Genomic DNA, 13,495 nt, shown 5'->3' on the forward strand with positions numbered 1-13,495 from the left:
GCTGCAATCAGGGAGATAGAATTATTCACTATTTCAACTTCTGTACAAATGAGCAAATAGGGAACCAATGAGCCAAGGTTCACTAAGTGACTCCATAGGAGGAAAGAACACACCCACCTGAGGCTCAAAGCGAGGTGCTTGTTTTTCTTTGGTTGACCTTTCTCTGTCTGAAGACTTTTCTTTGCCTTTCCTTGTTGTTTTGGAAGTTCCTGAGGATTTTTGACCCTCACTGTTGGTATGAGAATCTGGACTTCCCATGGTAATTAATTCTTCATGCTTCTCTCCATGAGCTAGAGAGACACAAAAATGGAAACTAGTGGCCATTATATGACAATAAAATCATTTCATGCAAGAACCAGGGGAGTGAGTTGGTGAAATAAATTCATATTTCTTTTCATTCTTCAATAAGAAAACATATCTTTTATGAAGGTCTGTTTAATTCTTTTTATAAAATTGAGTTATAATTCATCTACCATCAACACCCTAGGTGTATGTGGGTCAGTGGGCGTTGGCATCTAACACTGTGCAGCAATCACTACTATTTAATGTACTTACATTTTGGAAGGCTTTTATTTAATTTGTTGAATAATTTCCCTGTCTGGTACCTGCAGTGCAATATTGATCTCATTTATCTCAGGTCTAATCTTTGCTATTTCCCTCTTAACTATTTTTACTGCATCTCATAACTTTTGATATGTTTTGTTTTCTTTTTAATTAATCTTTAAGTATTTCTTAATTTATCTTGCTATTTAATCTCAGAGCCAATATACAATAAGGGTATATTGTTTAATTTCCACATATTTCTGAAATCCCCAACTTTATTTATTATTGATTTCTAGTGTTCTTCAATTATGATCAAAGAACACATTTATATGATTTTCAGACATAAATCTTTGACATTTATTTAGAGTTGCATCAGCTATATTTTATCCTGCAGATCTTTCAAGTGCCCTTGAGAGGATTATTCTGCTGTTGTTGAGGAGACTACTCTATAGATATTTGTTAAGTCAATTTGGTTTACAGTGTTATTCAAGTATTTTATTTCCTTTTTGATTTTCTGTTTAGTTGTTCTATTCATTAACAAAATTGGACTATTAAAGTTTCCAACTATTATTGTCAAATTACTTATTTCTTCTTTCAGTTGTACCCATTTTTTTGTATTTTAAACTGAGTTGTTAATATGTGTTTTCCTTCTTGAATATGTGACCCTTTACCTTTATAAAAGATGTCCCTTTGCTACTAGAGTCTTTTGTCTTAAAATCTTTTTTCCCCCCAGCATTAGTATATTTACCCTAGGATTCTCTGGTTACTATTTGCATAATACTGTTTGTCAATTCTTTTTATCTTTAGACTATTTGTATCTTTGAAACTAAAGTGTGCCTCATAAACAGCATCCAGTTAGATCTTGTTTTCATTGTATAGTGTATTTAACTAGTATTTAAAATAATTACTAATAATGAGGGATTTATGTCTTCTATTTTACTGTTTTCATCTAGGGCTTCTCTCTCTCTCTCTCTCTCTCTCTCTCTCTCTCTCTCTCTCTCTCTTTCTCTCTCTCTCTCTCTCTCTCTCTTTTCCCCCTCCTCCATTGCTTCCTTCTTTTGTCTCAAATAAATATTTACTAATGTACAGTTTTAATTCCCTTGTTTTTTGTTTGTTTACATATTATATATTTTTATTTTCTTATTGTTTTCCTTGAGATTACAATTCAAATATTAATTTTAACCATCTACTTTGGATTCATGCAGTTTAATTTCAATAGCATACAAAAATCTTTGCTCTTATATAGTTCTGTCCTTTATGCTGTTACTCTAAATGTCATCTTACACACATTGTCTCTATCAACATTGACCCATTATTGACTTTAGCTTGGAGTCAGCCTTGTGAGTAGGGTGTTTCAGGAAACCACCAGACCAATAATAATGATATGACTTTGGAATAAGACCTTGAAGAGCTCTAGCACCATTTTATTCCTGACGGCTGCTATCTTGGACTGAAACATAGAGTATTGGTTTTTAATAGAATATATCTTGCTTTCCTTAGATAAACACTTTTTATTTGCTTTGTAGTTTTTTAATTGCTTTATGGAGAAGCTAATTATCAAAATTCTTACTCTACCATTTCCCCCAATATGCTCCTGGATTTGTTTGCTTCTCTAAACCTGCTAAAAATCTTTACACACTAGAGGCAGGGTCCTGAGAAAATGGGCAGTTTATATGTCAGTTCTCTCACAGCTGCCTGGAGACTTTGTTGGTAGTTTATGGAATTAAAAAGAACTCAGGGAGAAAAGGTGAGATTCCTTTCTAAGCAACTTCTTTCTTGCCTGTGATGAGTAGGACAAGATACAAATGGACTGGTAACACATGAGCAGAAAAGTAGGATAAATGAGCCCCCAGAAAGAGAGTCAGGTTATTTAAACCAGAGAAGAACAAGGCATAAAGTTAGAGATGATGAACCACAAAAACAGGAACAAGAGCAGAAAAAATAAGAAATAAAGACAAAGATTTTTATAGGAAGTCACGCAGTAAAATCACCTTTCATCAGAAACCCAAGACAGGCTTCTGAATACATATTTTCTCCTGTGCTCTTTGGCATTCTTTGCCAGCCTAAAACTTGAAGGTTGAAGAAACACTGCTTGCACAGAAATGAACCTTTCATTCAGTATGAGGGAAATGGGCTTTAGCCAGCCTCATTGGCTATAGTCACTTCTCTAAATTCTTGCCCCAGTAAAATCCAACTCCCAGAGATCTCATTGACAACAGAATATAAAGTAAACTGTATTTTATAGTCCTACTTGTGGATAGTGCTGGTTAAATGAACCTGATCAACACTGGAGTAGAAGAATCTTTTTTTACTTGGTGCTTCCAGATAACTCTGTTACTGATGATGCTATGGTTTTTGTAACAGCAATTCACAATTCTGTGAATGTACAAGTGTCCTGTGGATCACACTCTGAGAAACACTGCCCTAAGAATTCTACATACTTTTCTCTTTTGCTAGATGCAAGTACTACCAAGGGGTGGACAAAAAGGCTGAGCATTAATGGCTTAGAATTCAAAAAAGCTAAAGATACTTTGCAAGGCTGGTTTTCAAATTTGATCCTGCATTTGAGCCTGTGAGGGCTAATTTTTGAAATGGATTTATGGCCACTCCCCTAAAGTTTCTGATTTGGTGGGTCTAGTGTGGGTCCTCCATGGGCACATTGTGGTATTGAGGCTGCTAGTCCAAGGACCACACTTTGAGGATCACTGGTTTACATTTAGGTCCCATAGTTTGTGATTTAGAAACTTAATCCCCAGCGCAACAGTGTTCAGGGATGAGACCTGAAGAAAAGAGTTGGTCACGAGGGATCTGCCTTCATGAATGGATTAATGCCATTATTGTAGGAGTAGGTTTATTATTGAGGGTGTGGATTTTTTATCAGAGAATAATTTTGGTCCCCGTGCCTCTCTGTCTCTCTCCCACATGTTGCCTTCTGCTGTGTTGTGATATAGAAGGCCCTCACTAGATGCTTGCACTTTACCCTGAAGTACCCTAGCCTCTATAACCATTTGCCAGTAAATTTCTATTCTTTATAAATCATCCAATTGTGCTATTTTGTTATAGCAGCACAAAATGGGTTACAATACCTTATGTTCTAGTAATTCTTTTTAATAGTTAAATATCCAGGTGGCAGAGAGGCAAGTAATTTTTTTTTTGAACCCTACTATGTTTCTTCCTAGTTTGATTCTCAATGGGTCCCAGACAGAAAGATTCGGAGAGTATCTGTTTATGTAATTTACTCAGTAATGTAATTTACTGCTAAGAGTTGAATCAGCATTCAAATATAAGTTCAAAAATGCTGTCAGTCCTTTACAAAATCAAAGTTTTGTGAGTCACCCCATTAGCCAAGTAAAATAGTAATCGTAAAAAATCCGGATTTCATCAATTACTTGATCCTCTGATGTTACCTACTTTCAAATTGGAAGCAGGTCACACTGGTAGATGGCCAAGGGATGATGGGTATCACTTGTTCTTCTACTGACAAGACCAACTGCTAAGAAGTGTTGGGCCATAGAAAATTTCATGGTTAAATAATTTCATGACTTGGCAGTGAATCATGGCTCAGGCATTGGATACATTCAGTTTGCCAGGTAATTTGGGCCTAAGTTGCCCCTCTGTATAATGAAGATACTAACTCTGCACACACAAATCTAACACTAATCACTATAGAGCAGGTAAAATAGCATTCTACCTAGTATCATACACCCTGGGTTTCTAAGGTGTTTGATAAATTTCTGCTGAAATTGAATCTCAAGGTGTTCCTGAAGTACTTCTGGGGCTCTCTTTTCTAACTGCCCACAGTTAGTAATGTTTGAATCATATATTAAGGTGAATTTGATTCCCCTGAAACATACTTGATATGTAAATTTATATATTAATATGTATAAATGTATACTTGATATGTAAATTTATACCTACTATTTTGTCAGACACAGCTGGTGTGTGCTGCCCACTTTCCTAATGTTGTTAATATAAAATTAATTTCCATATTTCTTAATGGCATAACATATATTAGCTTTTTCTCCCGTAAAGTACAAGTTCTTGGAAGGCCAGAACATCATTATATACCTCCTTTCAAATCCCTGATTTCACATCTATTATAATATGGAATTCATAATACACATTAACTCCTGTCAGCTTCCCTATCGCTCTAATAAAATTCCTGAGGGAAACAAAGAAAGAAAAATTTATTTTAGTTTAAGCTTTCAGAGGCCTGAAACCCATGGTCACTTGACTATTGATTTTGAGCCTGAGATGAGGCAGAACGTCACAGTGGAGAGTGTGTGGTGGAGCAAAATATATATGTTTTTGATAATATGTGTTTCAGCAAATATACCAGAACCTCAAAGGCATAGGTCAGCAGCATAAAGATGTTAAACATAGGCAAAAGGAATTTAAAATCGTGCCACAAATTCATCTGAAGGCAGATGATAGCACTAAGTTCCTCCCTGCTCAAAGTCCTCCAGGTTCATGTTTCCTTAAGTGAAAGGTAACTTGATAAGCAACATTTACTGCAACTTAGGAATTGAAATATACTAAAGGTGGCACTGTTGCCTCATGTTAACCAGAGGCCACATTTTTTAAAAATTTTAAAAGAAATATCCTAGGTTGAATATTACTATAATTCGGGCCTTATTTTGTATTGTGAGATTGTGAGCTGAGCTCTAAAGATGTGAATTTTTGAAAAAAAAAACAAGTTTTACACTTATTTCTCACAGAAATTCAGTATTTGATATGAGTAAATAAAGCAACATTTCTATTGACTTTGGAATGAATATTTTAAAGAATATAATAATAAAAAGAACTTGACCAATTTCTTCTTGACATAAAGTATTTATATTTTAAAAGCAAACAAATTAATAATTTGAAAACGTTAGTAAATAAATGTTTCTAAAATATATCATACCCTTAAAGTTAGGATATGTGGGTTTTGAGTTGTAAATATAATTAAAGCATAGCAGTCAATGCATTGATATGTTTTAATAATCAAATTGTCTAAAAATCCACATTTACAAATATGCCATTAAAGATCAATTATTCTGAAATTGAAAGCTGCCTTTCAAAGATTGTCCAACATTTTCTTCCACACAGAAAAACATCCTAATTCATTTTAAACACAATTCATCTTTAGTTTCTTTGCTTGCTGTTTTTCAGCCACAAACATGTTATTCAATAGAAGGTATAATTTAATTTTAGCAGCTGCTCTTTCATAAATAAATTTTCAAATGTTATATCAGAAAAGAATACATATTATTTCTCCTAAAGCCTTTCTGCTACTTAGAGAATAACATCTTTTAAAATACTACTAGGACATAGGAACTTCTATACATTATTTTGAATATTCACAACAACCTTGAAAGACAGTACTTATTCTAGTCTTGCAGGTGATGAACATCCTGGTTCAGATCACTGAACCTAGGGTGATTTAGCCACTATGCTGTATTTCCCCAATTGATAATACTGTTCCTTTAAAACTTTTAATTCATTTTAACTTTGTTCTCTTACATAACTCTGTTTTTCTTACATTATTTGATATTCTGATAGCATTGTACTATAAGGTGCTAACTTGCCTTGGAAAGCTTAAAACATTTCCCCCAATATTTCTTCCTTTATTGTTGCATGTTCTTATAAATCCTAATGGATTTACACACCAGTTTTACCTATGAATACAATCTCAAATTAAATTTAATCAGAACATTCGATAGGTTTTATTGTTGTTGTTATCATTTTCCAGTGCCTGGGACTGAACCCAGGACTTTGCATGGGCAATGCAAGTATTCTACCACAGAGCTATGCTGTAGTTTTCTTTTCATGATTTATGCTGGGATTATTTATTCCCTGTCATGTAGGTTATATTTATACTTGCTATAAATGACAATAGTATGACTATTTTGGAAGTAGCAAGACAGGCATAACAAAATATTGCAACGTAAAAAATCATGAAAGAAATACAGGCAATTCATGAAAGAAGCCATGCAGGAAAAAACCTGGGATTTGGTTCTCACTCTTGATTTACTGTAATTTCTAGTTTCCAGGAACATAAGGTAAAATTTACTAATACTACAAACTGTCCTTGAAGAACAACAATGCAACAAAAAAATGAGGATAGCTTTGCTGAACACATTAGCATGAACAAAACTGTGCTGTTTTCCTATTATTTTGATTTATTTCTGTAATAGTGAATATTTTTTTATTTGCACATAGTTCTTTAGCATAAAATATTTAATTCCACTGATATTAAGCAGAAACTATGTCTCTACATCTTGGGAGGAGGGGAATACGCTACCACAATTCGTACCACTCTTTCTAGCACTGATTTACACACATAAAAAAAAATTAGGTATAGTATGTAAGGTCCAAGAAATTTCTATTTGGACCACAGAGGAGGTAGAGATAGGATAAAGGCTGATTTAAAGGATAACAAGAGCAATAGCCTCACAGGAAAGAATACACAGAGAGAAAGAGAGAGAGGGAGAAAGAGATGGTGGTGGTGGTGGTGGGGGGAGACAGTAATCCACAAAGAGGAATAAACAAATAAGATTAATAGTTTGTTCTCGCTTATTTTTCATTTGAACATTGTGGCCGTGGACAGTGGATTCCAAAATAAAGGCTTCCAAGTCACTTCTATAGGGAGTCTTTAAGGCAAAGTTCAGGAGAGTTGGGTGGACCTAGGACACCTTCACTGCATCCAAAGGAAGGCCTGGGGCTTGCAGCACTGGGTCAGAGAGGCTGCTGCAAGAGCAGTGACAGCCAAAGCCAGTGCCTTTGCTACCATGAGGGAACCAGTGGCACATGCAGCATTAGACATGGCCTGCAAGGAGCTTTCAGCTTGCATGTGATGCTTATTCATGGAAAAACTCTTCTCTTCTGGTTAGCAAGAACACCAGATCAAAATCTTGCCTGTTCTGAATTTCAGACATCCTCAGTGGTGCTGGGCAGTGGCTGTGGAGGGGAGGCTGAGCTAGAATGAAGAGATAGTTCAACAGAATTCATATTCCATGAGATTAACTAGGGAATATGTAACAAGGTCGAATGTATATCATTATTAAGCAGTTGCACAGCTTTTTTGTTCACAAACCAGTTTTTGAGCACCTGAACAACTGCTTTGGGAGTTATACATGACACAGATGAATAGCAAAAGAAGTGGCCGCTATGTGGCTCAGAGGCCACGGCTTTCTCTTCCTCTGTCTGTGTCAGACATTGATCAAAGATGACAACATTTTCTCACTGAGCACAAACCCAGCCTCAGAATCTTGTCAACGTGGCAGGCCAGGGAGCCATCAGGATTTAGGCATACCTGCTGACACAGGCATAACACTTTCACGCATCCACTCAGTGAATGTTAGGGAACTAACATTCTGTCTGGATCTAGTGACACAAAGATGAGTCTGGGAAAGACATGGTTCCTCTCCCCAAAGAGAAGAGCGCTGCAGGGGAGGCCAACAAGGTCAGGATTTCCACACAGTGGAGGCCCACAGAGTACATTGGGAAGAAGTGGGGACTCTTATTTATTTTAATATTTTTTCTCTGAATTGTATGACCCACACTAGAATCTGCCCTTTTAATAAACCTAGTAATAACCGTTTTCTCTTAACTTCTGTATAAATGAAGCTCTATTAACACTTACCTGTTTGGGTCTAGGTGATCACACAGGCAAACAAACACCTGAATAGAGTTTTTAACAACTGGTAAATAAGGCAATAATAACAAGAGTAGTTTACATGTCTCCTTTCATTCAGTCACTCAACAAATATTATGGAGTGGCTAATCGGGTGGACAATACCTAACCAGTGGCTACACAAGGCATCAGATAAGCAAGAATAGACAGAACTCCTTGCCTCCCAGGCTTCCATTCTAGTAGGGGAATTTAGATAGTAAGTTCCCTCTTATCTGCAGAGAATATGTTCCAAGATCCTCAGTAGAAGCCTGGAACCACAGTTAGTACCAAACTCTCTCTCTATAATTTTTGTTCCTATGTATACATACCTACAAAAAGTTTAACAAATTAGGTGCAATAAGAAATTGACAAAAATAAGTAAATATAAAAGTCAATAATTATAACATGTAATATACCATATTAAAAGTTATGTGAATGTGGTCTCTCTCAAAATACCTTAATTCCTTATTGCACTGTGGTGATATGTTCAGTTCATGGTTGACCACTGATGACTAAAACCACAGAAAGGAAATTGTGAAAAGGGGAAATTACTGAACACTGTTAGAGGATGATAAGAGCAGAGGGTTTGTCTTGTCACGTGCATGATAGATGTGCACTAAAAACTCTGCAAAATACCAAGGAAGCTCTGATGTGGTCTAGCGTGGAATATTAGGACTAAGGCTTATGGGATCAGGGAGCTTTTACTTTTTGATGTTATTCTCTCTTGTTTTGTGTAGTTTTATTTTATTTTAAAAATAATGTACATGTATTATTTTATTAGGCAATTGGGCTTCAATTTTAGCACATAAATAGAAAACACACACTTCATCCCAATCTGTAATTGAAAGATTTGTTAATATTTGAAGAGCTTGTCTTTTGTTTTATGATTTTCCAATAACTACGGACAAATGTAATTTTAAAATGTAATAAAGTTTCCTGTGTGTTTCTTGAAAGTGCTAAGGTATAATCAATATGTAATTTTTGCAAATTATACAAAATGTGTTTAAATTGGCCTAAATAATCATGTATTTTGTGTTTTAGGAACTAGGCAGTAATAATGTGAAACATAATTAACACAATGGGAAATATGGCATGTCACAGGAGATAAATTATAGACAACAGTTCTAATAATTATGTGATCCACTTACTATTAAATATTTATATGAAACGCAACATGCACATACAAACATTTAGAGTGACATACCTTTGTTATCACTTTTCTCTAATTCTTTTAGTGCTTGAACAAATATCTGCTGACTTTCAGTGAGAGGCCAACTGTTATACAATATCAAGCACTGTATGATATACTTGTAGTTCTGTGAAATAAAACACAGTGTTTAAGAATAAGCAATAAGAATATACACAATATGTACATAATAGAATTTGTTACACTGGGCATGTGATAAGTATATACTTTTCCTGATTATATGCTCATTATTTAATTCAATAACACCGATGTTCTCAAACTCTATTGCACAACACTTCATAAGTTTAACACTCTCGAGGCTGGGGTTGTGGCTCAGTGGTAGAGTGCTCACCTCCCATTTGCAAGACCCTGGGTCTGATCCTCAGCACCACATAAAAATAAAAAAATAAAATAAAGGTATTGTGTCCAACTACAGCTAAAAAAAAAATAAAATAAATATATATTTAAAAAGTTTACACTCTCATATCTCCACTTATGCCTGGCCATTGTCTGTTTCTATTTTTTTGCCAGTACAGTGGGTATAAAGTGAAATCTCACTGCTGCTGTATTTTGCAGTTTTCAAATTATTAAAGAATTTGAGTAGTATTTTCCATTCTCTGACTTTTAGGATTTTCTTTGTGCTCAGGCACAAAAAAAATGGCCTCCTACATCATCATTTACTGCTTTTGTGGAGTAAAATTTCACAATTAAATCTGAAATACCTTTGGAGTCCACCTTTATTCACCGAGTTAGCTTTTGGTCTGGTTTTATTTCTGTCTTTGTAGAGGTCATTTCTATAGCACCATCTACTTGATGGATTACCTTTCCTCCTTTGATTTATGATATCATCTTCATACTGTGTCAAATTTTCATAGAAACATGATCTGTTTCTAGTTTTTCTCCTACTGCTTCATTTATTTGTTCTTGTACTAATATTATTTTATTGTAATGACTATTTAGTTTGTCTTAATAGTTAGAAAGGGATGTCCCCTATCTTTGCTTTTCTTTTTTAAAGTGGACTTAACTGTTTGTGAGTTTTGATTCATTCCTATTCTGAAAAACACAGGGAGAATCTTGATTAGCACCACATCGAATTTAAAAATTAATTGGGGGAATAAAGGATGTCTTAAGACCATTATGACACCTTATGGACTGCTTCCCTGTGTTAGAGAAGCCATCTATATTCTTTAGTTGTTCTAATTACCTCAATGACCTTTACTAAAGGATCAAGTTTTTCTATGTAGAGAACTTGTGTATTTTTTGTTAAGTTATGGTCTAGATACTTGCTGCTGTTGCGAGAGTTGGCAAATTCTACTGTCTGATGCATTAGTGCTGCTTGTAGAGGAAGGCTACTGTTAGAGTTGTAGAAGCAGCAGAGCATGGTGAGTAAGGGTATGGCCTCACAAGTTGGACCTGTCTGGGTTCAGGTTTAGTTTTAGCACACACCTGGTATTTGGCATTGAACAAATCACTTAAGGTCTATGTGCTCAACTGTCACATTCAGAGAGTGAAATTGTTTACTTCAAAAGATGATGGGAGGATTAAATATCAATGTACATACACTGTAACAGGTACATAGTTGGTAAATAAGTAAATATACAAGAATTTGCTGTTAGTAATGTCTTGCCAATCTTCCTAAAATCTCTTGTTAATTCTGAATTTGTCTATTCTGTTGGTTTCTTTGGTCATATAAGTCTGTAAATAACTCAGTAATTCTTTGAAGTGGAATTTCTATTTTGTTTCTTCTCATTGTTCTAACTTTACACCATCATAATATTCCAGTATCATTAAATATCAACAATGATAGTGAGCATTCTTATCCTAATTTTAGTAGAAATGCACTTCAATTTTGTATATTCATATATTGCTATGGTATATAAGATTTCTCAATTAATTTCAAGATTTTTGGTATGTAACATTTGCAGTTTAGAAGTTCTATGCCTAGTTTGATAAGAGAATGTTTGAAAAATACCCAGAGGTTGTTGAACTTTATCAAATGTTTCAGAGTTATCTGATTGTTCTCATCTAATCTGCTACTGTGGTGATTTATACTGACAGATTTTTTTAATTGCAAGCCACTCCTGAACTCCTGAGATGAATGCTGCCTGTTTGCCTGGCACACTAGAACTGGTTGTCTGTTATCTATACTTCTTCATCCATTTTTATAAATAAAACTTATGCATTTCTCTTGTGTTACTCTTATCTAGTTTTGGAATCAGGATTACAATAATCTCTTAAAAGGATTGGAAAGTTTAAACTTTTCTTCTGATTTTTTGAATAACTTACTCCTTGAAAGTCTGATCTGCATGGCTTTTGGCACTTTGACAAGGGGAGTCTTGGGAGATGTTGATTACCTATTTAATTTTATATATTTTTTGTTATTTTATTAAGATTTTCTTATGAATCAGTTATGCTATTCTCCACCTCCCCTTCCCACACAGGAATTTGTGTATTTCCCAACTCCCATCCCTGCCAGGTTTTAAGTTTGCTAGCATAGAGCTGTTTATAATAGTAATAGCATTAAAAAAACACCTATAGGGTATAGTTATACATCAACTGTGTTTTTTAAATTTTGCATTTGGCTAATTTATATCTTCTCTCTGTTTAATTGATTGATTTTACTAGAAGTATATTTACTTTATTAATCTTAGAAATAAGTACTTAGGGTTTGTTGATTTTTTTTTTTTGCTTTTTGCTCGCCATCTCATTGATTTCTGACCTAATTATTAAAATCATTTCTTCAGCTTTGAGTTGATCTTGAATCCTTTCCTTTTTAATAGCTAAACCCATGTAGTTCTAATCATTCATACATCCTTATAACCTAAAAGTCAATATTACACTAAATGCTACTTTAGATGTTGTATTTAGATGTTGCTTAAATTTTTCAATTTGAAAGTTTTCAAATAATCATTGAGTGCTATACTTTGCATAATTTCTTATTTGATGTTCTTTTTAACAACAGGATTATTTGATATATTTTATCTAATTTTCACATTTGGGGACTTTTACACTATCTATTAATTACTAATTTCTATTTTATTGCATTACACTAAGAAAACATAACTACATAGTACGGATAGCTTGGATTTTATTGGATTTTAATCCACTAATTGCTTATTACACGGTCTGTATTTTAAAAAATATCCTGGGTGTGCTAAGAAAAATTGTGTTCTCTGTTTTCTTGGTGTTTTATATAGGTATCTACATAATTAGATATGTAATTAAATTTTTCAAATCATCACTGTTATGATTTGGATAAGGACTTCCCTCCAAAAGCTCACTTGTAAGACAATGGAGCAATGTTCAGAGGTTCATTTCATGGATTAATTATTTGAAAGGAGTACTGTGGCTAGGTCACTGGGGGGATGACTTTGGGGTTTGTATTTTGTCCCTGATACCTCAACCAGCTCTCTGCTTCCCAGCTCCCTTGAGCTGAGGAGTTTTCTTCAACCAGGCCCTTCCATCATGATGTTCTGCCTTGCCCTGGACCCAGAGCAATGGAGTTGGACGACAGTGTATTAAGAACTCTGACCCCATAAGCCCAAAATGACTTCCTCCTCTAAGCTGTTACTCTCAGGTATTTTTGTCACGGAGGTGAAAAGCTGACAAATATATGCACGACCATTCTCATTTTGTCTTTCAGCTTGATTTATTAGTTTGTGAAAGATATGCATTAAAGTCTTTAATGGTGAATTGTGCACTTATCTTTTTTCCCCTGTGATCCAAAAGTTTTTGAGTCTTATTTATTGTCTCTTGGTAGTTAAGTGCCTCTGTGTTACTTAATGTCATATCTACTTTATTTATTTGTTTTTTAATTTTGAGTCTTATTTATTGTCTCTTGGTAGTTAAGTGCCTCTGCATTACTTAATGTCATATCTACTTTATTTATTTGTTTTTTAATTTTCACATAGTATCCCTGTTGAAGTCTATGTATTATGACATTTAAATTATTATTAAAGCTCTCTCTTGATTAATGTTTACCAGATATATTTTCCTCTCATTTTGTCTTTACATTATCTGTGACATTTTACTTAAAAGTGTTACTTAGAACTACTTATACTTGAATATTATTTTTATATAACTTTAGAACTGTAGCTTTTCAATTGATT

The 13,495-nt window shown here is 34.3% G+C and overlaps 1 protein-coding gene across 1 annotated transcript in view; it reads right to left on the reverse strand.

The window, feature by feature from the left end:
• The window catches only part of Adgb (androglobin), a 158,345-nt gene that overhangs the window by 24,604 nt on the left and 120,246 nt on the right, over positions 1–13,495 (reverse strand). Inside the window, exons 29-30 of the mRNA XM_077801965.1 lie at positions 9,405–9,516; positions 118–290 (exon numbers count right to left, since the gene is read on the reverse strand). Coding sequence (XP_077658091.1) covers positions 118–290; positions 9,405–9,516 — 285 coding nt within the window. The remainder of the gene's footprint in view (positions 1–117; positions 291–9,404; positions 9,517–13,495) is intronic.

The sequence above is a fragment of the Urocitellus parryii genome, chromosome 8 (genome assembly GCF_045843805.1).
Source record: "Urocitellus parryii isolate mUroPar1 chromosome 8, mUroPar1.hap1, whole genome shotgun sequence".
NCBI classification, from domain to species: Eukaryota; Metazoa; Chordata; class Mammalia; order Rodentia; family Sciuridae; genus Urocitellus; species Urocitellus parryii.